This window comes from Hydra vulgaris, chromosome 03 (genome assembly GCF_038396675.1).
Source record: "Hydra vulgaris chromosome 03, alternate assembly HydraT2T_AEP".
Lineage (NCBI taxonomy): Eukaryota > Metazoa > Cnidaria > Hydrozoa > Anthoathecata > Hydridae > Hydra > Hydra vulgaris.
This window is the reverse complement of record NC_088922.1, coordinates 59030017-59054295: the sequence shown is the minus strand read 5'-3', so window position 1 is coordinate 59054295 and position 24279 is coordinate 59030017. Positions and strand designations below refer to the sequence as shown.

General features: G+C 28.1%; 1 protein-coding gene across 3 annotated transcripts in view; it reads right to left on the bottom strand.

The window, feature by feature from the left end:
* Positions 1-1884: 1884 nt before the first annotated feature.
* LOC101241649 (protein mono-ADP-ribosyltransferase PARP4) overlaps positions 1885-24279 on the bottom strand; it is a 199269-nt gene continuing 176874 nt past the window's right edge. For all 3 annotated transcript variants that reach the window (XM_065793816.1, XM_065793817.1, XM_065793818.1), the window contains 8 exons: positions 14443-14529; positions 14164-14214; positions 13899-13937; positions 8422-8487; positions 6640-6678; positions 3380-3516; positions 2712-2817; positions 1885-2627 (listed from right to left, as the gene is read on the bottom strand). In XM_065793816.1, the coding sequence (XP_065649888.1) occupies positions 2317-2627; positions 2712-2817; positions 3380-3516; positions 6640-6678; positions 8422-8487; positions 13899-13937; positions 14164-14214; positions 14443-14529 (836 nt within the window). In that variant the 3' untranslated portion in view covers positions 1885-2316. The remainder of the gene's footprint in view (positions 2628-2711; positions 2818-3379; positions 3517-6639; positions 6679-8421; positions 8488-13898; positions 13938-14163; positions 14215-14442; positions 14530-24279) is intronic.

The following is a 24279-nucleotide window of genomic DNA, read 5'->3' as shown; positions in this document are numbered from 1 at the left end:
ACAACTTTTTGTGGCTTTCAACATCGTTTTAATTAAATTTTAAAAGGTTTTCAAAGTCGATTAAAAGTTAAAGCTACAACTTTTTACGGCTTTCATAACCGTTTAATTAACTTTTTTTCGAAGTTTAACAGATTTCAACTTCGTTTAATTTGAGAAACTTCGCCTAACTGACGGCTTTTAAAGTCGAACAAAAAATTACACGATTTTGAAAACCGTAACTCGATTGTTTTATATTTAATAATTAAGCTAGTAATAATACCAACTACCACAAGTTTTTTAGTCAGAAGACTAAGTTCTAGTTGGTGAAATTTAGTATTGCGCGCTAGATAATCATTTCAAACCTTTTTTCAAATTTAAACTTGCAAATGAGATCGCGGGTGGTAAACGAGAGGTTTGGATAAAGTTGATTTATAACTTTTTCATTATAGGGGAAAGGCGCCTATGATGACATAGCGCCTATGATGGCATACCGGTCATATTTCCATTATAATTGGTTTTGGTAAAAAAATGATTAGACCTACATGACTATATTGACTTTACATTAGTTTTAGTGAAAAAACGTCCCTTGTGCACAAGTATTGTTTTTATAATCAACAAAAATCGATTTTGGGATGTGTTGTTGTAGTTTTATTTCCTTCATATATTTAAGATTGTGATTTTACTATTAACTGTGCAGAAATGAAATTTTCATGCATTTTATATTCAAGTTTTGTGCATTTAGTGGAATAGTTACTTTAATTTTATCTATTGAACAAAGCAGACACAGCTTGTTTTAATGAAAATGATGAATTTTACCCATGATGGCATACTGACGAGTTGGGGGTGTTGAAATATTGACGAGTTGGGAAAACCTTTTTTTTTTATAAGAAAAACTTATTTTTAAGTAAAGTTAAAAGAAAGTGATGCTCCAAAATTTTTTTTTGGTCCAAAAAATATGTAAAACGAAATATATCCTATGCGCAGGCGCAAAATTTTACAATGCTGGTGTGTAGCATGAAATGGTAAATTAGGATGGTTTCGAGTAATTTCTGGCTTTTCTAAGGGAAGACTCTAAAGTTAAATGAAATTATTAAGTTACCCTCGATCCTAACTAGCCTCATCCTCCCCTATGCCATCATAGGAGCAGTGGTTGCCTATGATGGCATACTTGTGCTTTTTTTTACAATAAGAATAACTTATAAAAAAAATAAAAGTGATGAAAACTCCCAGGGTAATTATTGTTTTAGATGTAACAAGGAATGTATCCATATCAAAACTTTTATTATTGGTCTTCAGGATACTAAATAATGAAGCTTCAAAGTTAAGTATGCCGTCATAGGCGCCTTTCCCCTATTTAATTTTTTGTGATGTTTTAAAATATAATAAAAATAAAACGTTTTTTTATATCGTATAAACAAATATATTGAAATATAATTCTAAGGGGTCGTTCATAAAGTACGTACACCTTTTTTTTTGTCGATCCCCCCCCTCCCCCGCATTTTGCAATACGCTTTTTTGAGTACCCTCCACCTCCCTAAAAGTACATACGCTTTTAACCTATTTATCTAACATTTCATGATACTTTTTTTAATTTAGAGTCTCCTTTCATATATAATCAACTCACTGCTCTCCCATCTCATATACGCCATCTGCAGATCCTCTCTTTCTCTCTGAGCGTACGTACTTTATGGACGATCCCTAACCCCTTCTATTGTTATTAATAGATATTACGTTTAAGGTAATACCCTACACTCCACAAGATGTGCGTTTCTTGTTCATTCAATTTTTTAGTAATTTAATTTTTAAAGATATTTAGTATTTGGTCAATCTGGGTTTTATTGGTGTGAGCCAGGACAATAATTGAGTATGGATAATAACAAAAAAAAAAACAAAAAAAAAAGCCCATCATCAGCAAACGTCTCTTATTAAAAATGATACACGTTAAAATTGTTCAATAGCATAAATAATCTACAAGTGATGAAATAAAAAGTAATAAAAAATATAAAGACATTTAGCAAAAACGTTTAACTATGGTGCCTAACTAGTCATTTTGTGTTTTAAATTTCAGTATTAATATTATTCAAACATTAAAACATTGAAACAATAAAAAACAACTGGTGTAACACTCACAACAAAGTCCTAATGTTGTTAACAATAACTCCATTTTTTTGTAAAATTTTCTGCACTTAAAAAATTTATATAAAAGACTTATATGCAAATATAAATAAAAAATTGAATAAGACAATAATAACAAAAATATTTCAACTATCCGGTTACAAAAATTAGCAACATTGACCGCCTGTTAAAGCATTTGTTAAATAAATGTAATTACTTCTCTTATACTCGCAGTTCCATACATTTATCAAAACTTTGTGAAGCTAATCGGTAAACTTGAAATGTCATCTCTTCTAAGCTGTAACCCAGTCCCAAACGGGTATGAATAGAGGGAAATTTACCATCCTCATGTAAAATATAACTTTTTCCTTTAAAAAATGCGCTCGTTAACTTATCTGATGCTTTCAAATTACTTTCACGAAGATGATACGGATAAGACCAAAGAGCTTTATCATTACTAAGTGCAAGTTTAAATATGACGCAGACAATAATTGTGGCAATCAAACGCTGAATCTCAGAAGAATATTTCTCACCTAAAGTTTTTTAGTTAAAGAAAATTGAACCGCATGGCAGATACAAAGTGAAAAAGAAAAAAAGAGAAAAATATGATTGCTTACCACATAATGATAATGCAAGCTTTCTGCAAACATCCACAAAAAGTATACCAAACGATACGGTAGACTGTTGATCTTGAAAAATATCTTCAAGCTCCCAATAACCGTCCTAAATTATCCGCCCATCATTACACTCATTATTATCATCATTAGACTCATTATTGTCATCATTAGACTCATTATTATCATCATTAGACTCATTAAATTAAAACAAGTGATAAAATAACATATTAAAATATTAAATTAGAAATAAAATTCCAGCCAATACACAGATGTAACAGTAAAAAAACATTCACTAGCTGTATGCTTTTTTATTCCATAAATTTAAATAGATTAACCTAGGTCTAGCGTAGATTGAACTTCAAATATAATATAAATATAATTATATAGGTGAAAGTTGGTACCTTATCATTTTGAAAATAGCGACTCTGTAAACCCTTATTTTTTTCCACACAAGTAAGCCCAATGCAAAGCAGAAAAATTTAAAAACTAATTAAAAGGAACTATTATCTCCTGAACATTATTTCACAACAAAAAAATCAACACCTTCCATAACTTTTTACACAACGAAAAAATAAACATCTACTTAAGATTGTTTCACAACAACAACAACAAAATTAAAAGAAGATTTGCATAAAGTAATAAAATATTTTGTAAACATGTAAACTTACTGAGTGCTGGTTTTCTACAAGAAATTCTAAAATGTTGTTTATAAAATCTTCATTCGATGTTTTGTTTAAAAAAGCAAACGAACGACCATCTAGAAAAGGCCTCTCAAATTTTTCATCTTTAAAATAGCAGTCTAAAACTAAAATAAATAAATACAATTTTTCATATAAGTTATAAAAAAAGACAATTAAGTAACTATAAACAAAACAGTTCATAAATAGTAAACTCACATTTAAAGTTTGCAACCAATACCAGTTTATATATATACCTTGCACCCCAGTTTATAAAATTAACAACATGGTAAGTTGTGTAAATAAAACTTTTAAACAAATTAAAGTTGATTTTTAATTTACTGAACAATACATATTTCTTTACTTTACATTTATTAATTCAAATCTAAAAAGTTAGACTAGTAAATCCAGAATTTACTTACTATTTCTATAAATATTGGTGGTTATTAACTAAACCTTGACAAAAATTTAGTAATTATATATATATATATATATATATATATATATATATATATATATATATATATATATATATATATACATATATATATATATATATATATATATATATATATATATATATATATATATATATATATATATATATATATATATATTATTTCTTAGAATTACATCTCCCATATCTACCTAACTAGACAAATCCATTGGTCACCTGTATGTAAACATAGTGTTGCAGAAACAAATTGTATTATTTGTGACTGGTGAACCATGACCTCCTCGAATGTACTCCACTATAACAATACAGATATTAAGATTTTAACTGTGCCATACACCCAAGCATACATTTATTCAAAAGCTCCACAATGCACATCAGATCAGTGCTCATTGACTAGGGTCCTAGCTAGGAGTAGCTAGGACCCTAGTAGCTAGGAGTAAAGACTTGTGACCTATGATGACTAATATATACATTTGATCAAATGAAATCCATTCTTTAGGCCTTACATCTGGATTTGATGTGTGAGCCCATAAACAAAAGAAGTGAGTGTGTTTAGCTTTCTTTTTACCCAATTTGAAAATGGACAAAAACATAACAAGACTTTACCAGAAAACCAGACAAAACAATGCATCACCTGTAGACATCAATTACAACTTTTTATATCAGTTCATTTGTTATTTAATTTTCTTCAAATTGATTTGTCTCAGTCATTTAAGTTTGTCTAATAAACTAACTACTACTAACTAACTTGTTATTTATTCCACGTATTCTTTATTCTTCGCATCTCTTCTTCTTTTGCATATTATTTCCTTTGATATTATACTGACTCTATTGCAATCGAATTAATTATTGAGTTTTAAATACTTGGTTTCTCTTTCTAAAAAAATAGTTTCTATTGATAACAATTTTGTTTTAAGTTTTATGTCTGTTACCCACCGCTTCTAGTTGTACCACTATTTTTGTTTAATTCAACTATTTTTTATTATTTATAGGTCTCTATGAACTTAAAAAAAATTTTCATCAATTTTTGTATTTACTTTTGGTTTGTGCAAATGTAGATGCAGTTTGTTTGTATAATATTTTAACATCTATATTTACTCATTGAATATGGTAAGTTACTTATCTTATAACTTTCATTGTTTATTATTACATGGATATAATAAGATATTAGGAAAACTATTGTATTATGTAGATCATTTTACTATTTATGTATTGTATATTTTAAGTACGTTTTTATCTATATGTATATTATTTTCCAAAAATTATAAATATAGATAAAAAATATAGATAAAATATAGATAAAAAGGCACAAATTCAGGAGAGGTGTAAGTTTTAGGTTTTTCTGTATTAAGGTCTGTTTTATTGCAATAATGACTTATATGATGTAGGCTACAGGTGATAATAAAGATTACAACAACTCCTGATGAGTGATGGTTTATACTGTTAATACACTTTTTTTATCAGGCTCTCTGAATTATCATTGGTTAATCGTCAAATATCATTAGTGAATACTGAAATATCATTGGTGAATCTTAAAATATCATTGGTGATTACTGAAATATTATTGGTGAATCCTGAAATATCATTGGTTAATCCTGAAATATCAATGGTGAATACTGAAATATCATTGGTGAATCCTGGGGATGGAGTTTATAATACCATTGGTGAATCTAATGTCTAAAGTATTTAATCAAAGTTTGGTCATCATACAAAATAAAGAATATTAAAACTGAAAAAAAAAAATCAACAGATGTGCCAGATTTAGCTACTAAATCCTAAAAAAAAATTATGCAAAAAAACAACTGCTATTTTAATTAACAAACATCAATAACTCTCATATTAATTTAATTTTGAAAAAAAAAATGTTTTTATTTTGTTTATTTTTTATCATTCTGTTACTTTTAAATAGTAACATTTGAATTTTTTAAAATATATAACATATATATAATAAAATATACAAAAAAAAAACAACAACAATATAAACAAAAAATTTCAAAAAGGTTTTTGAACAATTTATCTGAACTCATGTCTTACAATCTTTTTTAAAGACTGTTTTGTGATTCACCAATACAAATTCAAAGTAAACAAAAAATTTATTAAGTGAATAAAACAATTTGTTAAAACATTTAAAAAATAACTAAGTCAAATTTTTGCTCAAATGAAAAACTAGTTTACATTAACAATTTTAATTATTTTTAAATTGTTTTGAGAGATTTAAACTGGTTTGAGAGATTTTAAACTTGCAAAACTGTTTTAAATAATGACACAAGTAAAAATTTAAATTTACACTGCCCTCTTACAAGAACAAGAAGCATTTGAGTTTCAATGTTAAAACAGTAAAGATTATATATTTTACTAGAACTAGAAAAAGCTGGAAATAACAATTTCTTTTCTGGAGTTTTTTTACAAACTATCACTTGAAGATTGGAGTTTTTTTTAGTATATGTACATAGTTACTTTCTTTTTTCTGTTCAAATTTTATCTTCTCTTCATATCTTATTTATTTTTTATTATTCTTTGTATATCATATTTGTTTTTTACTTTTTTTTATAACAGTTTTTTATCACACTTCATAGTATTTTATTAGGAGGATAAAAAGTAAATATGGACACGACCAGATATAATCAGCCAGACCAAATTAGATATTCTATTACTTTCCATTACTTTACAACTAGGAGGTGGGTGGGAGGTGTCACTTGGAGAGATTGGAGGAATATAAAATTTATTTCAATGATATAAATAAAAATCCTGTGCAACACTGGGCAACTTAGTTGGTTAAATATAAAATGCTTACCAGATTTGAGTCCATTTTCAATAGAAAGTGTTTTTCTTTCTAAAAATTGAAATATTTTAACTTTAAAACATTTTTGAAATCATCAATAATTTAAGAACCAAAACTAGTAATTTAATACAATGTTTTAACATTAAACATACAATGTTCAACATTAAACATACAATGTTAACATTTAACAACAATGTTTTAACATTAAATATACTTTAAACTAACAATGTTATAGCAGCTAGCATTATTACTATAACATACTTTATACATCCAACATAATTACTATAACAACAAACAACAATTACTTAAGTATAAATAGTATTAATTTTAATTTAAAAAGTTAAAACTTTATATATAAATTTCAATAGAACATAATAGTTTTAAAATGTTACCCTTTATAAAATAATGTTGTTGTGTGTTAATAAAAAGAATTCAAGCAGTTTTAAAATAAATCTTAAAATGAGATAATCATCTAAAACAAGAGTGTTGGTCTGAAACAAGAATGATTTTGAGAGGGTGGATAAATTAAAAACTAACAGAATAGCTGTCATAGCATATGCATAAAGAAGAATAAAGGCATATATTTCAACTTTTTTTGTGTACATACTTTATAGACAACACATAATCAAAAAAAGTATACATTAAGCTAAAATTGTTATAGAATTTTCAAGTTTATCAATACTTTTGCTTTATTTTCATGAATAAGTCAAATAGCCAAATAGCTTACCAAACATTTCAGTACTTAGTTCGGTTACCTTTAGCTAATTTTAAGGCACTAACACAGTTAGGCATATACAAAATCAAACTTTGACAAAGTTCTTTAATATTTTACTACTGATCTACAGCTGAACTAAGCATTCAATCATGATTTTAGGTGTAATGTGTACAGTGTGGATTTCATCTCTCAGTTGTTTCCATAAGTTTACTATTAGATTAATGTCTGGAGAGTTTTCAGGCTACTTAAGTACTTTTATAACACTTTTTGCACTACTTTGATTATTTTTAGTGTGGCATAGACGTGGCATAGGGTTAAAAACTATTAAAAAATCTATTCCCTATTACCAAACCACTTCTTGATATGAGGAATTAAATAACTTTCTAGGACTTTGACTTGTTCTGCTCAACTACATGTAGTCAAATTGTGCCATACACTGATATGGCTACCCCCAAGTCTCTCCTTTTACCCATGTTCAATTCTTCAACAAATTCAGTAGATTTCCAGGAAAACTTATTTTTCTTTGTTCAGAAATAAAAGTAAAACAGATTGGATGCCATTTCAACACATCGAATACATAATTGATTGTAAAGTCCAGACCTAGTTGCAGATGTCTTTTCATCTGCTTATGCCCCGTTTTAGGACTAATTAATTTAAAAACACTTACAACCCTAATTTTGAAAGAAAATATTCATATAATTGAGTTACAAGTTGGTATATGCATTTTACTTAATGAAAATTCAAAAAATAATATAAAAAATAATAGTCTGTCTAAAATTTGAATTTTTTTATTGAAATTGTAAAAATCCATAAAAATATTGGCAGTACTGTTCTTGCATTTGTTTCATTGCATAAACATTTATCAAGTTTTTTCTTGGTTATATTTATATATATTATAGTTTTTGTGCAGTTTAAGCTCTCTAAGGAAATTGTTTAATATTTTTTATGGGTTTAATTTGAAAATGTTTAATTTAAACTAAAGTTCTTTTTTTTATTTGTGAATAATAATAAATTTTAATAATAAATTTTTTTGCCAACACAAGAAAATGTGAATAAAATAAATTTAAAAAAATACTTACCCAAATAACAAGGTTCTGCATAACGTGCACAACTTTCTGCCTTGACAAAATAACAAGCAGCAGCAGCTGATAAAACAAATAAAGTTAAAACAACAACAATGTTAAAATTAAAATTAAACTTGAAAGATTAGATATAGAAAATAAATAAAAGATTAAAAATAAAAGTTGGTACATTAATGAACATAATTTTTAAATATTGCAATTAGGTGTACTGATACTTCTTTATAACAAATGCTCATATATATGTAAAATTATGTACTAATTATAATCACAGTTTAGAGAAATATGTTACCAATATTCAATTTTTATTTGAACTATGTAAATTTAGCTCCATTATAATTTATATAACTTAGCTCCATTATAATTTGGATATCATTTGAATGTTTGTTTAAACTTTTTATTAAGTAATTCTAAAGCATTTTTATGCCAATAAATTACTAACTTTTTATAACAAAATACTTTTTTTTTTGTATTTTTAAGCTATTATTTTATGTGTAATTTAGAAAAAAATTTAATTAAAAAAAAGTTTGTACAATTTAAATATAGGTCAACATTTAAAATCCATACAAACTAGAGATGTAAAATAATATTCTATGACTATTCAGTATTCGGCCTATTTGATTATTTTCCCACTATTTAGTATTTGGCCGAATACTGTAAACTACTTGGCTGAATACCCAATACCAGATTGTAATGAAAATTATTTGCCACCGGCAAATAATAAGAAAAATTTAGCAAGCTTTATTAGGATAATGTTTTCTATTTTCTGACCACAACTTGTAAGGGTTTGCTGTCTTATTTAAGCAAACAATTTTATCTAAAAACTAATTTTATTTGCAATTAGATTTTTCCACATCTATATACGTGTGCATATTTTCTTTAGAAACTGGTTTGATCGTTTTTATTTACATTTCTTTGGTGGAGGTAAATCATCACCGTTGCTATTAGACACCTGTAATGATTTAATGAGAAGAACCTTTCACTGACTTAATCTTTCTTAGAGCATTTAATTTTTTTTTGAAATTTGCTTTGAAACATACATTAATAAAAAAGGGGCCATTGAATAAGTGCAAATTTCATAAGTGCAAATTAGCATAAGTGCAAACTTGCTAATTTACACTGGCATAAATGTGAATTAACAGAAGTGGGCAGAAAGAATTTGCAAAGATTAGCAAATGTGCGAATTGCCATAAGTGCGAAGCAGTTGCAAAGATTGGCATAAGTGCAAATCCTATACAAATGTTTTTAAATTCTTTTAGCGCACTTATGCCAGTTCAAATATAAGCCAAATTATGCTACGCACTTATGCCAATTTGCACTTATTCAGCCTCCCAACATTAAATTACCGTTAAAGCTAAATTGTGCTTTAAGTTCAGATGGTAGTGAAAACATCATTTTAAATAAGTTTGGAATTATTTGTGGTATCTATAGCAACTTCTAAAATTACCTCAGAAATGCTAGATATACCTGAGTTGGTTATTTTTGTAATCTTCTTGAATAGTTTGAAGAGCATGACTTTTATACATAACAAAATATTACTAATATATTAAGTTTTAATAAACTATTATTATAAGTTTTATACATTTTGATAATAACTAAGTATAATAACAAAACAACTCACTGAATGTTCACTTTGTTACTTAGTAACTCGTAACTTAAAAAGAAGCTTGCTTAGAGTCTTGTTGCTTAGAGTCTTGTTGCTTAGAGTCTTGTTGCTTAGAGTCTTGTTGCTTAGAGTCTTGTTGTTTAGAGTCTTGTTGGGAGTGAATTAATAATAATAATACAAAAAGGAAATTATAATATACCAAACTTAATAACTTGTTTATTAAAATTGTCTGAATTACCAAATATTTTCAAACTCATGGTTGATTCATTAAAGTTTCACTGCTATATAGAAAAAATCATACTGAGAATATGAGGAATAAAATAATCTTCTTCAATGAATGAAGTTTCATGGCACTGCATCAAGAATGGTGGTTATACTAAGCTTCAATGATTTAAGCTTGTCATTTTGAGTTTTGTCTAACAAAGAAAATTCTGCACAAAAATATGACACAACACATGACATTTTTACATATTGTTTTAATACACAAATTTAATCAAAAATCTCAAACAAGCATTTTGTATGCTTATTTTTTGTTATTGGAACAATAAAAAAAATAAGCACACAAAATAAGTGTTGACAATATTAACTAAATCATTTTTCAAACATTCAAAAATGTATCGGTTAATTGAACATCAAAGATTTCATATATAGAACCTGAATCGATGAAAAAAAATAATTTCTGCATTTTAACTCATTAACATATATAGCTAAATCATCTGCAATTAACTTTTTTTAATCTAAATCGTCTGCGATTAACTTTTGTTCAAACTAATCTTTAGATTCTAATGAACTTTTATTGATATTCATGACAAACATGTCAGGATGTTATGTCGTCCATTTTTAGACATTTTATTTACTTATGCTTCAGTAGATATATTTTTTTTCTCACTTGCAATTCTTCTTTAACTTGAGTTCTTCTTTTAAATTCTTCTTTTAACTTCTCTCTACAACTGCTTCAAACATGCATTTTTAATTTCCACTTCTCTGAACCTCTTAATTGTTTTTGTACTGAATACTGTTGTTGTATCTTCTTTATTACTTAATATCTTTATTATTTAATTCTTTATTATTTAATCTTCTTAAATATTAGTTTGATGGATACTATTAAAATAAAAGCGTAATCAAAGTCTACATACTAACAAAATTTTTATTCAAAAATAAACTATCAATAAATCATAACTTTTATATCAATAAATCTTCATAACTTTTTTAGTTATCTACATAATTTTTTTAGTTATCTATATAAATTTTTTAGTTATCTATATAACTTTTTTAGTTATCTATATAACTTTTTTAGTTATCTATATAACTTTTTTAGTTATCTATATAACTTTTTTAGTTATCTATATAACTTTTTTAGTTATCTACATAATTTTTCCCCACCCCGATTAAAAGTGAGACTTTTTTCAAACCTGGACCCGACCCCGGCCTCAGCAAAACTATAAGATTTAGCAGGGGTTGATAGCCGGAGTTAGAAAAAAATTATAATACTTTATATATTATAATTTTATGCTTGCTTATTAAATACTGACATATATTTATATATTTTCAAACTCTAAATTACTTCCAACAAGATTGCATGTAACGACTATTAAGTTTTAAGTTACTTTAAAATAGAGAATAAGTAAAAATAGTAGGAAATGGTTAACTGAAGACTTAAAAAGTTATAGGTTGTATATAAAAGAAAAAAATGAAGATGGCTAAAAGTTATAAGATTTTTTTGATGTGCATGGAAAAAAACTGGATTAATAAAAGTTTTTATATCATGAAGAGTCAGATATAGTAAAAGGATGCTACTTGTTAAATAAGAAGCAAAGCAAGAATGAGTTTTGGTTTATTGTAATATAGATGATAGCTTGTTTGAGCATTGACCATGATGGTATTTGTAGAAAAAAGAAAGAAATGTAACCTTACAACCATGAGAGAGTGGCTCAAATTAGGCAGATAATGTAGGTTTAATTACATTTACAATGCGCTTTTAGACTTTGTCTGAGAGTAAGAGAGTTGTTATTCATCAATATAGGAATGGCAACATTATTGCAATATTTTTTTGCAGTAAATAAATGAGTTTTGTTGTCTAACAAAAATTGTGGATTTTAAGTCCAGAAATTAAACCCATAAGCCACTGCATGCATTCTATAAATGTAATTAACAAATGGTTTGAAGCATCTACTTTTTTTTTTTTTTTGTTATTCACCTCCTAAAGGTCGAGAAGGCCACTACAGATGAGGAGGCTACTTAATAGTGGTTATAACCTTCTCTCAACTCTCTAACTCCGAAGCACGAACCTTGACAAACAAGGCCATTAGGCAGAGAAACAAGTTGAAAAAACTTAAGAAATTTTTCCAATTGCACAGATATATTTAAATTTTTCCCCAATTACTAAAGATGTTTTTGAATATTCAAAATTGTTGATGAGTCGCTAATCGGGTCACTTGTAATTTTGAAGCAAATTTTTTGAACCGCAGTATAATGGGCCAGAATTAACTTTTACTGGACAAAACTAACAACTCGTCATATAAAAAAGATTTAAAGACCATTTTTGCAATGTTTCCTAATTTGAGGATTGAAAACTCATATATTCTGATAATCGTAAAACAGCTCTAGCTTCTTTTTCTTTATTATCTTGGAGCAAACTACAACATGATGCAAACAATAGTTCTGAAGATGAAAAAGATGCAATTAATGGCACCAATCACCAATCAATAACGCTAATCTTATTTTCTTTGCTTTACTACTTGAAGTATCAAAATTTACCTAAGGTCTGCCAGATACTACAAGAGTAGAGTTATCTTAATCAATGGAAGCAGTTAGAAGAATACTCTTACTATCAATTACAAATTGACCCGATATTGGTTCATTTTGTAGCCATTGTTTGTTATTCTCTTTGAAACAAATTTTAGAGCTTTTGCATATATACCATCTTTATAAAAGATTTATGAAATTAGACAAGTTATTATTTGCAGTTAAGTTCATGCCATTTAAAACTGCATCAAAAACATTAGAAATTACACTTTATAAAAGTTGGTTATATATACGCCAGAAGTATACGCCATGACAAATAATTATACAAAAATTACACTTTATAAAAGTTGGTTATATATACGCCAGAAGTATACGCCATGATAATACAATGATTATACAAAAATACACTTTATAAAAGTTGAATGTTTAAGCTATAAAATGGTATATAATAATGTAATTTTTGAGAAATGATTTTTTAAATAATTTTGTCCACCACCTGCCCCACTGTGTGCAGGGTCACTTTTTGTGAAAGAGTTAAACAGTCTTTTGAAACAGTTTATACGGAAAATATTAGACAGTAATTAATTTTTGTAAAAAATTTTTAGCACAATTGTAAAATATTTTTTTTTGTAGATAAATAGATAATTGAGTAAATTTTTTTCTAATTTATGTTTTTAAAAAACTTTCAATTAAGCTTATTTTATTATACTTAAATTATATTTATTATTAAATACCAAATTATATTAAAAAAATACCAAACAAGTGAAAGATACTTGACATTGAAGTAAAAAAATACTAATGGTATTTTTTTACTTCAAGTGAAAGATACTTGACATTAAAGTAAAAAAATACCAAACAAGTGAAAGTGAAAGTTTACAAACAAGTGAAAGATACTTGACATTGAAGTAAAAAAATACCAAACAAGTGAAAGATACTTGACATTGAAGTAAAAAAATACCAAACAAGTGAAAGATACTTGACATTGAAGTAAAAAAATACCAAACAAGTGAAAGATACTTGACATTGAAGTAAAAAAATGCTATGCTTAGTACTTAGTAGCATTTTACTAATTTTTTAACTCTTATAATTTTTTAACTAAAGTAAAAAAATGAAAAGCGAAACTTACGCTCATCATCCAAACATAATTCCTCATCTCCCAACATCTCTAAAACATTTACAAAAAAGTAACAAACAATTTGTTATTTTAACTTTACTTTTTATAACTTTATGTTCCAAACCTGTCCCCTATGAACACCACCTTTTTATTTAATCAATACACAACAGAATGCACCAATGTGTGTACACAATTAAAATTCCATATATTAAAAATATAGTAAATTTCATCTGAAAAACAAGATTTCATTGACAACATTGAATTAGGTAAAACTTACCATATAAATCCAAACTATGTTCTTCTTCTCTTTTTGGCATTCCTAAATCACCTAAAAACAAGTAACAAACAATTTTAAGTTTAAATTTTACTTAAAAAGTTTTTGTTATTGGATTCTAATCTAAACTTGCCCCTATAAACACCACTTTTTTGATTAATCTATACACAGAATGCTGTGTATTAATTAAATGTATGTACACAATAAAAATACCATATTTTAAAAATGTAGTAAATTACACAAAACTGAATTATTTTATAAACTTTTATTGTAAACTTTCACCTGAAAAACAAGAGTTAATTGAAAACTTTGAACTAGGTTTACTCAATCCAAATAGTGACACTGATTTTGCTGGTGGTAGTGGAGCAGCTAATTTTTAAAATTATATACAAAAATTAGATAACAAATAATTAAAATCATGAGTGTGAAAAACGTTTAAAAGAATAAAAATTGCATTGAAAACTCAACATGAATTTCATTATAAAATAAATTTAAATTATATTAAAATAATTTTACATAGTCTTACTCGCATCTTTAATTTTTATTAAGCTTCTTTTAGACTTTAAGATTGGGTTATGATTTTCCTTAAGAATCTGAGTTTATCATTTCATTACCATATCAGTATAAATTTTACATAACTAATTAGTTATCTTGCTTTTTTATACTTTTTTAATAAATTTTCTTTTGAGCACATTGTATATATATATATGTTCACTCACCCGTATGTTACTATATGTATGTTTACTCACCCATAAGTTACTATATGTAAGTTTGTGTTTTGTCTAAACCTCTGCTTCGATGTTCATTCATCTGTAAATTACTTTATGTATGTTTGCATTCTCTCTGAACCTCTGACGCGCTTTTCACTCACCTGTAAGTTACTTTAAGTATGTTTGTGTTCTGTTTAAATCACTAATGCAATGTGAGCTCAGTAACTAACTAGTGACTCTAACTATAAAACCTACACTCATATTATTCTCTAATATTCTGTTAGATGTAATGTTTTTCCAATGCATTTCCAAAAATTCCAATTAATATTTTAAAGTACTGCTTGCGGAAAGTAACTTCTTTTAACTACACCAGGTCAGGCCAGGTTCAGGATCATCACAATCATCCTACTACTGGTATCAAGTAGGTGATACCAGTAGCAGAGCGTAGCTCTAAAACTTGCTTTAGTGGTTCAGAGGCTGGCTGGTAGTAAGGTTTCCTGAATTCTGTGGTAGCTCTCAGAGAGACTGATTTCATCAACAGCTGTAAAATACAGTGCCATGTTGAGCATGAATGGTGTCCCTGTTAATACTTTTGATGTACATTGTCAAGGTCACATAAGGAGCCCTAAGTTACACGTTTGGGTTACTTAACAGGACTGAGACAACTGCATAGCTCATTACTTGCTATGCTGTGCTTTATCAAATCAAATCAAATCAAATGTATTCTGAAATAGATTTTACATTTCATGGAATATTTACATATAGTGCAAGTACTAATTTTAAGTAAACACCATAATAAGAAACTAAAACACCAAACTAAAAAAAACAAAAAACAAAAAAACAACAAAACAAAAAAACAAAAACAAAAAAGCGTAAAACAGTACAATACTTAAACGAAAAACTTTTGGAATAATAATTAAGTTAGAAGTTTGATAATTTAGGACAAAATTTAAATTACTTTTGTACATCTAGAATAAAAGACTTTTATATACCTAATTGAAATATAGCCATAAAAGAGAAGTAGATTATAATAATATACAGTAAAAACATTGTAAATAATGTAGTAATATAAGTATCGGTAAAAATAATAGTTTCAGTGCTAAGTCTTGAAGATGTGATGCAAAACTTAAATTAGAATCAATATAGATACCAAGATACATAATAAAATTCACAGTATCTACTTTTTGACCACTTAATCTGAAATTTAGGTGCTTTTTAAATTTTGTTTGACTTGATTTAAAGATAATAATTTCAGTTTTTTTGAAATTAAGTGATAATTTATTAGATAGAAGCCACTGGAGTAGATTCACTAAGTCATGGTTTATATTTTTGTTTATCTTTTTTAAGTGATTTGTTTATTAAAAGTAGATTAGTGTCATCAGCAAAGTGGTAAGCAGTGGAAAACTTCAGAGAGGTATTAAGATCATTAATAAAGAGAAGGAAAAGTAAGTTATATCAATTAGTGCATGAGTTGTTGAATGATTGTTTCTAAACCCATACTGATTTTTATAAAGACACTTGAATTTCTCCAGAAAGTTGTAGAGTCTATTGTGCATAGCTTTCTCAAATAGTTTTCTTATATTTGAGAGAAGAGAGATTGGGCGATAATTAGAGTAATCCAGTAGAGAACCTTTTTTATGTATTGGTGTCACTTTAGCTATCTTAAGGAGATCTGGGAAAATTCCATTTCTAAATGAGTTATTCATAATTATGGATAGTGGCTTTATGATTATGTTTGGAATAAGCTTAAGAATAAATGTGGGAAAACTGTTTGAGCCCAGACCTTTTTTGTTTTGAAGTTTCATAATGAGACTCGATACCTCAACTTCAGTCACTGGCTTAAAGAAAAAAGAACTTTCATTAGGATTTTTTAGAAAGTCTCTAAAATCATATTTAGGGATAATTTTTTTGTTTATTAGATTCTCTTGGATAGTAGCAAAGTAATTCTTAAAAGTATTAGCAATTGTGGTTGGATCAGTAATACCAGGAATATAGAGAAACTGGGCCATGTGGTCTGAAATAGAAACTGTTAGATTGCGAGAGGTTGTTTCAGGAGAATAGGAGTTTATAAAAATATTATCAATGAGAGTTTTGGTTCTTGAAGTTATATGTGTTGGAAGTATTATGGTTGGAAGAAGCGAGCAAAAGCATAATGTTTGGAGATAATTAGAAACAATAGGAGATTCTCTATAATTAATTAAGTCCATGTTGAAATCACCCATTAATATGTTTTTTTTTTTCATAACTTAATTTCTCAAGTAAAGGTGTTTAATGGTTTGCAATGAATTGTTTTGAATTTAAAGTTGGATGACGATATATGCAGCCAATTAAAGTATTGGTTTTATAAGGGTTGATAGCTTCAACAAAAACTGATTCAAGAAATTTTGAGGCATAGATTGTAAGATCATCACGAACTACATAGTTTAGATTAGAGCTTAGAGCCCCGCCTTTTTTGACTCAGTAGGGCAATGTTCAGTGTTAAATCCATTTATGGTAATATCAGTTATATTTGAGTCTTTTATATATAAATTTGATTCAGTAATTCCTATCACCATAGGGGAATTGTTAAGAGTGCCAATAAGGCTACGGAGATCATTGATATGTTGTGGTAAGGAAGCAATATTGAGATGAAGATATATATCAGTATCAGGATTTAAAGAATTATTGAATTCAGAAACATCAAGATATTTACAATTAATAGTTGGATTATATATATTATTCTATCTTTTTATAATAATATCTTAAACAAAGTTAAAAAGAGAAACTTTATATTATAGTCATAACTGAAAATATAAGTTCAGATAACTAAATAATATTTTGTTTTTAAGTATATAGGGGTAATTAAGCAATATAACAGTAAAATATAAATTAATAATAAGAAATATAACTTTATGATATTGGTAAATACATTAATATTATTTAGTAATAATGAGTATTTGTATATTTTAAATATAAGACTATATAAGAATAAAACTATATAAGTACACAAACTTATAATATAGATGGAATATAAATTTATTAGAATAAAGCGACTATATAAATTAATATAGAATATAACAAGCACAATATATACACTATACACATGTACATATATACACATGCACATATATACATATACACACCCACACATATATATACACATATACATATATCAGTTACACTATATATATATGCTAATTAACAATATGCAATAGAAATTGTGTGAATAGTAAAGATCAGCAAAAAATTTAACTTTTGTTTTACTTTTATATTGTTAACAAGGGTTAGTATAGTCTTATATAAGAAAGCTTGCTGTTTTGAACATAGATCAGGTGTACCAGGATATTGTTTTATGTAATACAATAATCAATGCACTTCTCTTCTGTTAATAATAGCAATAATAATTAAAAAAAAAATTGATAGTCTTGTTAGTATTTAATAATCTTGCAAATGTGAACTTAGACCAGTTGAATCAGAAGATTAAAAACCTTTGTATGTTTATGTTAGATTCAATGTAACGCCAGTTCAAATAATGTGAAGCACCCTGTAGTCTTATTTCAATAAATTCCGATTTTATAACAATATCTGCTATAGCCGTTAGTATAAAGGTAATCCTAACAACTACAAATTATAAAACTCCAAAATAAGTAGACGCCATTTTTAATCCATGACTGAATCAAGTTTATCTATGACTGAATCAGTTTTCTTTAAACTTGAACTATGCCTAAAGTAACTAAAAAGATTAAACATAAAAAACCATCACCACCACCTAACTGTTTCAATATATCTTTCACAAATATTTAATGTCTCTAGAGTAAGCTTCCATCAGTTGAATCTTACCTCTTGCAAAACTCACCAGACTTGCTTACTCTTTGAGACTAAGTTAAATTTGGCTGTCCCTTCTTCAGGCCTCAGTATTAATGGGTACAATCTTTATAGTGCTCACCACTTGCTTACTTCTGATTTTATTCTCTACGTCTAAAAATTTCTTATTCGCTCAAGTTTAAGCTGGTTCTTATAATGATGCTCTTTCTCTTCTAGACAAGGACCAAAAACGCATTGCAAATATAGTTGGACCCGCTCTATCTGCCAAGCCTGAGCCTCTGACCCACCATCATAAAATTTTAAGGAGTAAATAGACACTATTTGTTGACTGACTTCGTACCCATTCTTCATCTATTAGGCTTGCATAGATGTATTATTAATACATTGTTTCCAGTTTAGGATGTTAAATGCTGGATTTTCTTGACTCAATCCATGGTTTTTTGTGTCTCTGTTTTTATGTAATGAGGCAATTGCTTGGACTATTTAATAGCGTACTGAGTACTATCTGTACATTGAGTCAAGTTCTTTAACAAATCTAAAAATGACTAAAGTACCAAAAAATATAAAACACAAAAAACCATCGTTCACCAGACCTACTTGCTCTTTATGAGATTAATTCAAGTTCAGCTGTCTCATCTTGTGATCTTAGTGGTTATCTTGAGATCAAAGCATGTTTTAGTTTTAGAGAGATCAAACCATGATCAGTCAGATGGTTTGATCTCTCTAAAACTATTATCTTGTTCTTTTTCTTGATCAGAATCCCTCAATCATTATACCTCTTACAATTACCTTGACAGGGACTCTTTTCATAATTTTTTTCATAATGGCCCTTGAACAGAAGTCTTTCTTCTTCCTGCTGAAAAATCTGCTTCTTATGTAACTTTTTGAATTGAGACTGGCATGGAATCTTTTATTCCCTCTCAACGATTCCAAGTCAAGCCTTACTCTTCTTCATGATTTTCCTCTCATTGTGCTACTGCAATTTTCAATCGTAACCAATACTTCCATATCTATCACCAAAACAATTCTCCAGAAAACAGACATCTGTTTACTATTGTTAGAAACCATCATAAAAAGGTTTAATCTAATGCTTAAGCCCGGTGGTCTAAGGTCACAAATTCTCGTATTCCATCTCAAAAATTAGGCTCTCAGGAATTCTGGAGAATCTTTAAAAAACAAATTAATCGATTGCTTGACATTTGTATCGCTCCAGCTTCTGTAACTAAAGGGATCTCCTGCTTAGACTCTGCTACAGCTTGTAGTCCAAACAACATACCTGTTATAGTCTTACAGAAGTGTTGTCCTGAGTCTATACTTTCAAAACTATTTAACAAGTGCTTATCAGAGTCTTGTTTTCCAGCCTGCTGGAAAGCAGCATCTGTTATCCCTATTTTCAAAAATTCCAAAGTGCAAACATAAGCAAGGTTTTTGATTCTTTAATTAATAAACACTTAATCTCTCATCTTGAATCTAATAACTTACTTTCAGATCATCAATATGGATTTTGATCTTCTCGTTTTACAGCTGATTTGTTAATGGTAATAATTGATAGGTTTTATTGTGCATTAGACAGATGTGGAGAGGTAAGAGCTAGCGCTCTCAACATTTCTAAAGCCTTTGATAAAGTTTGGCATCAGGTAACATCTTTAAGATTATTGAATTCTTTGCTACCAATCATAGTATAAAAGTTGACCTCAATGGATAACACTCTTCTTCTTTTCTTGCAACTTTAGGGGTTCCTCAAGGTTAAATTATTCTTGGCTGGTGAACTTTAACTCAAATAAAACTCAATTTTTTTAAGCTAATTTTTATCGCAGTAATCTAGACCTTCTTATATTTATGAACCGTAATGTATTTAATGAGTCATCTAACCTTTAACTTCTAGAATTAACACTTACTTTCAACCTTTCTTAAAAACCATATATCAAACCCATTGCAAAATTAGCATCTGCTAAGGTTGCATCTCTTTATCGCACTGTGTTGCTTGTCATTCAATCAAGTCTCATCCCTTTACTGTGACTGTTCCTAAGTGCTCCAAAAATTCTTATTTGCCTAGTTTTTTTCCTCGAACATCAGTTCTTTGGAATTTGCTCCCTTCATCTTTTTTCCTAATTCATATAACTTTCAATCTTTTAATTCATATAGTTTGTGATCTTTTAATTTCCAACTCTGATAGTGATTGCTTGCAGCCTCATTGAAAGTGAAAAGGTTTATTAAAAAAAAAATCAAATACCCCTATAAACTATTTAGTAACTTTTTACTTATATGTGGTGACTTTAATTACCCAAAAACCAAATGACAAAAACATTGGTTCAGCAGCCACCTGAATATTATTGAAAACAGGTTTTTAGATGATTGAAAGATTGTTTTCTCACCTGAAATATAAATCAACCAACATTTCTAATAAATAACAAAGAAACAACAAGCGTATTACACTCAGTGATAACAGAATTTTCGGCTAATTTTAAATAAACACATAAATGGTACCTGTGGGAGCCATATTTCACTCTCATCATGTTATTGAATTCAAAATAGCATGAACTTCAATAAAACTTGCCTCACATTCAGAAAAATAAAGATATTGTATAATAGTGGAAAATATTCAGATTTAAAATTTTATTTCCATGTAACTGGAATCATGAATCATGATTAACCATTGATGAGAGTTATCTCAAATTTTTATCATTATATAATAAAGGATGCAATCAATTTATTTCAAAAAGCAATATGAAAAGTAGAAAGTATAAAACGCTGTGGATTCAAAATTATTAAAAGAAATATGATTAAAAAAATCTATGGTATAAATGTTGCAACACAATTTTCTAAGATAATAAAATGTGATTATAAAATTATTAGGTAAAAAATTAAAAATAAAGTAGAAGTATTTGTCAAAGAGTTCATTGAAAAATATCTAAATATGAAAAAAAAAGCCAAAAAATAGTTAAGAAATAAAGCGTTTACATGAAATAAGTGTGAAAGTAGAAAAACAACTAAAAAAAAGTACTCATCAACTTTTATTTAGAACTAAGAATTGGTTTTAGTACATTAATATAAGAAGATATTAATATTAGAATATTTCAAAAAAATTAATTTATTCCTGTAGGTATCTAATAAAATTTCAAACTTTTGTTTTGGTGGTACTCATAAGCTTGTGCGCAGAACAACAATCAAAACTATCTGATGCCTTTTAAATGAAAATTTCAAATCTTTAACGTTTCTGCATAGTTTTTTTTGTCATTTTGTTTATACCATCCCAAAGCCAGTTTGTTATAATTACTTGATTTTAAATCAGGCCAGAACACATCTCTACTATAATGTGATTTAGAAAGAAGTAAAAGACATGATTGTATACACTATTTATCATATATTTTACCAGAAAGTGTTGAATCAGGAATAAGGGTACTGATTTTTTGTCATACCTGCAAATAGCTTGCCAAATCAAAGCTTTTTTAGCAAACTTATCATGTTTTGTGTATTTAAATTTTTTATATGTTATTCCTCTATATTTCTACATTATAATAGACAGCACCAGGAATTTGCAGATGATCATACTTCATATAAGTTTCATCATCTTCAATAATTCAATAAAGAAATATAACTGTCATACAACATTTTTTTGGTTCTTGTTCTTTTTATTGAATTTCAGAATGGTTAGGCACTTTTTGTGATTTAAAAGCTTGAAAAGCAAGTTTATTTCGAACTTTTATAGCAAAAGCTATAAGAAAGTCCTTATCTTTTTGTGTGTTCCCTTAATGAGAGACTTGGCTCTTGGCTTTTGGTTCATAAATCTGTTATCCAGTTTTATATCTTGAAAAAACTCCTTTCCTCCATTACCAGATTTGCCTTTGATCAATTTTGTTTATAAAAAACATTAAATAACACGACTAATGAAGTAGGAATGTATTAGCAACATTTTTTGCTATTGAATTGTAGCTTCTACTTAAATTTTCCAAATATTTGTGCAAACTTTTTTTTCTAATGTTTTCTACTTTTGTCATTTTTAAAACTTATTTTAACTTAAATGGGAAAAGTAAAATATTTTTTTGAAACTCAAACATGTTGCCAACAAAATACAAACACAATTAAAAATGTATTACATGTTTTTTTTTTTATAAGCATATGAAATTTTTGAAACAGGCTCGGGTATGCTTAAGCAAAAAGTTAAAAGAGGCTCAAAAATATGCTAAAGCTTAAGCATATTTCTAATAAAATATGCTTATTTCAATACTTTCTTAAAGTGTACGCGTTACTTAAGGTTAATGGGTATAAGAAAAATAAAAAGTTGACTTATGCTCTGTATTTGCTTTGGTTTTAATGTAGCTGAATTAATGTTATAGTATGATAATAAAAAATAAAACATATATACTATATACAAATGTTATCAATAAAATCAAAGATATGAACTTCGCATTCCTTCTCGTCCGGACCAATAAAGGTGTCATCTGGAAGAATTTCGTTGGCACTTTCATTTATAGCATCATCTACCTCCACTGGTTGAATATCACCCTGATTTCCTATGGGTTGATCACTTCCAGGATCAATGATGGATGGTGGGGGAACTTTATAACAATCAAGGCCCTCTGGTTTAACTAGCGAATCTTCTGAGCCATCAGAAGTCATTAAACATCCAGTCATCGTCCAACATTTCTTCCTTTGCTTGTCATACTTTGAAGTGTTTAAAGCTTTCCATGCTTCCCCTGCCCAATGTGTAATCAAAATTCGTCTCTCTTTTGCAGTGTAGGGCATTTCATTACTGAACCATCTATCAGAATGATTATCTCTATCGAGCCATTTTTGATGTTCAATGGCAATAAGTCTTTTCAGAGTGGCAGCATATCCTGCGTCAACTGGTTGCCAAAGGTCAGTGGCACTTGGTAGACCGTACCAGAGAAGTCCTTTAGCAGCAGCCACAGCATCTTTAAAATCCTCCTGCATCTGTCCCTTCAAGTTGTCCAGCAAAAGAACAAATTTATCAAGCTTTTGTTCTTTTACAAATGGAAGAAGTGTTTTATCACACCAGTGCTTACAGACGTTTTGGTCTAACCAAGCATTTTGCTGGAAGTAAACGTAAAATCTTTGTGCCATGCTAACTTTTCGTCTTTTGAATTGCGTTTTCCTTGACCTCTAAAAATGATGGCTAGCTTTGGTTGCTCTCCTTCTGGGCGAAACATAATTTGAAGGGAACATTGCCTTTTTTCCAATCCTGAGCCGGGTTGTGAGATCCATGTATTATGTGTTGCACCTTGACCCTTGGGTACATACTCATAAGTTTTCTTACCATGAACAACAAAGGGAAGTGGGCTCTGGTCAACATTGAGCCTTTGTCCAGGTTGGTACCGTCCCCATTTTTTGTCGTAACTTGGATCTTTAGAACCTGTTCTGATACACTTTTCTCTGAATGTGGCATGCCATTTCTGTAATAATGGTTCCATTTCTTTCTTATGTTTCCTTTTGTTTCTTTGTTTCGATCTCATTTTTAACTCTTTTTTTTGTAAAAATCGAACTATAACATGAAGTTTTATTTCCACGTTTGGATCAATGTTTAATTGTATATTTCTAGCTTTACTCCAAAGCCAGGAAAAGTTTACAATATGACCTTTCGATC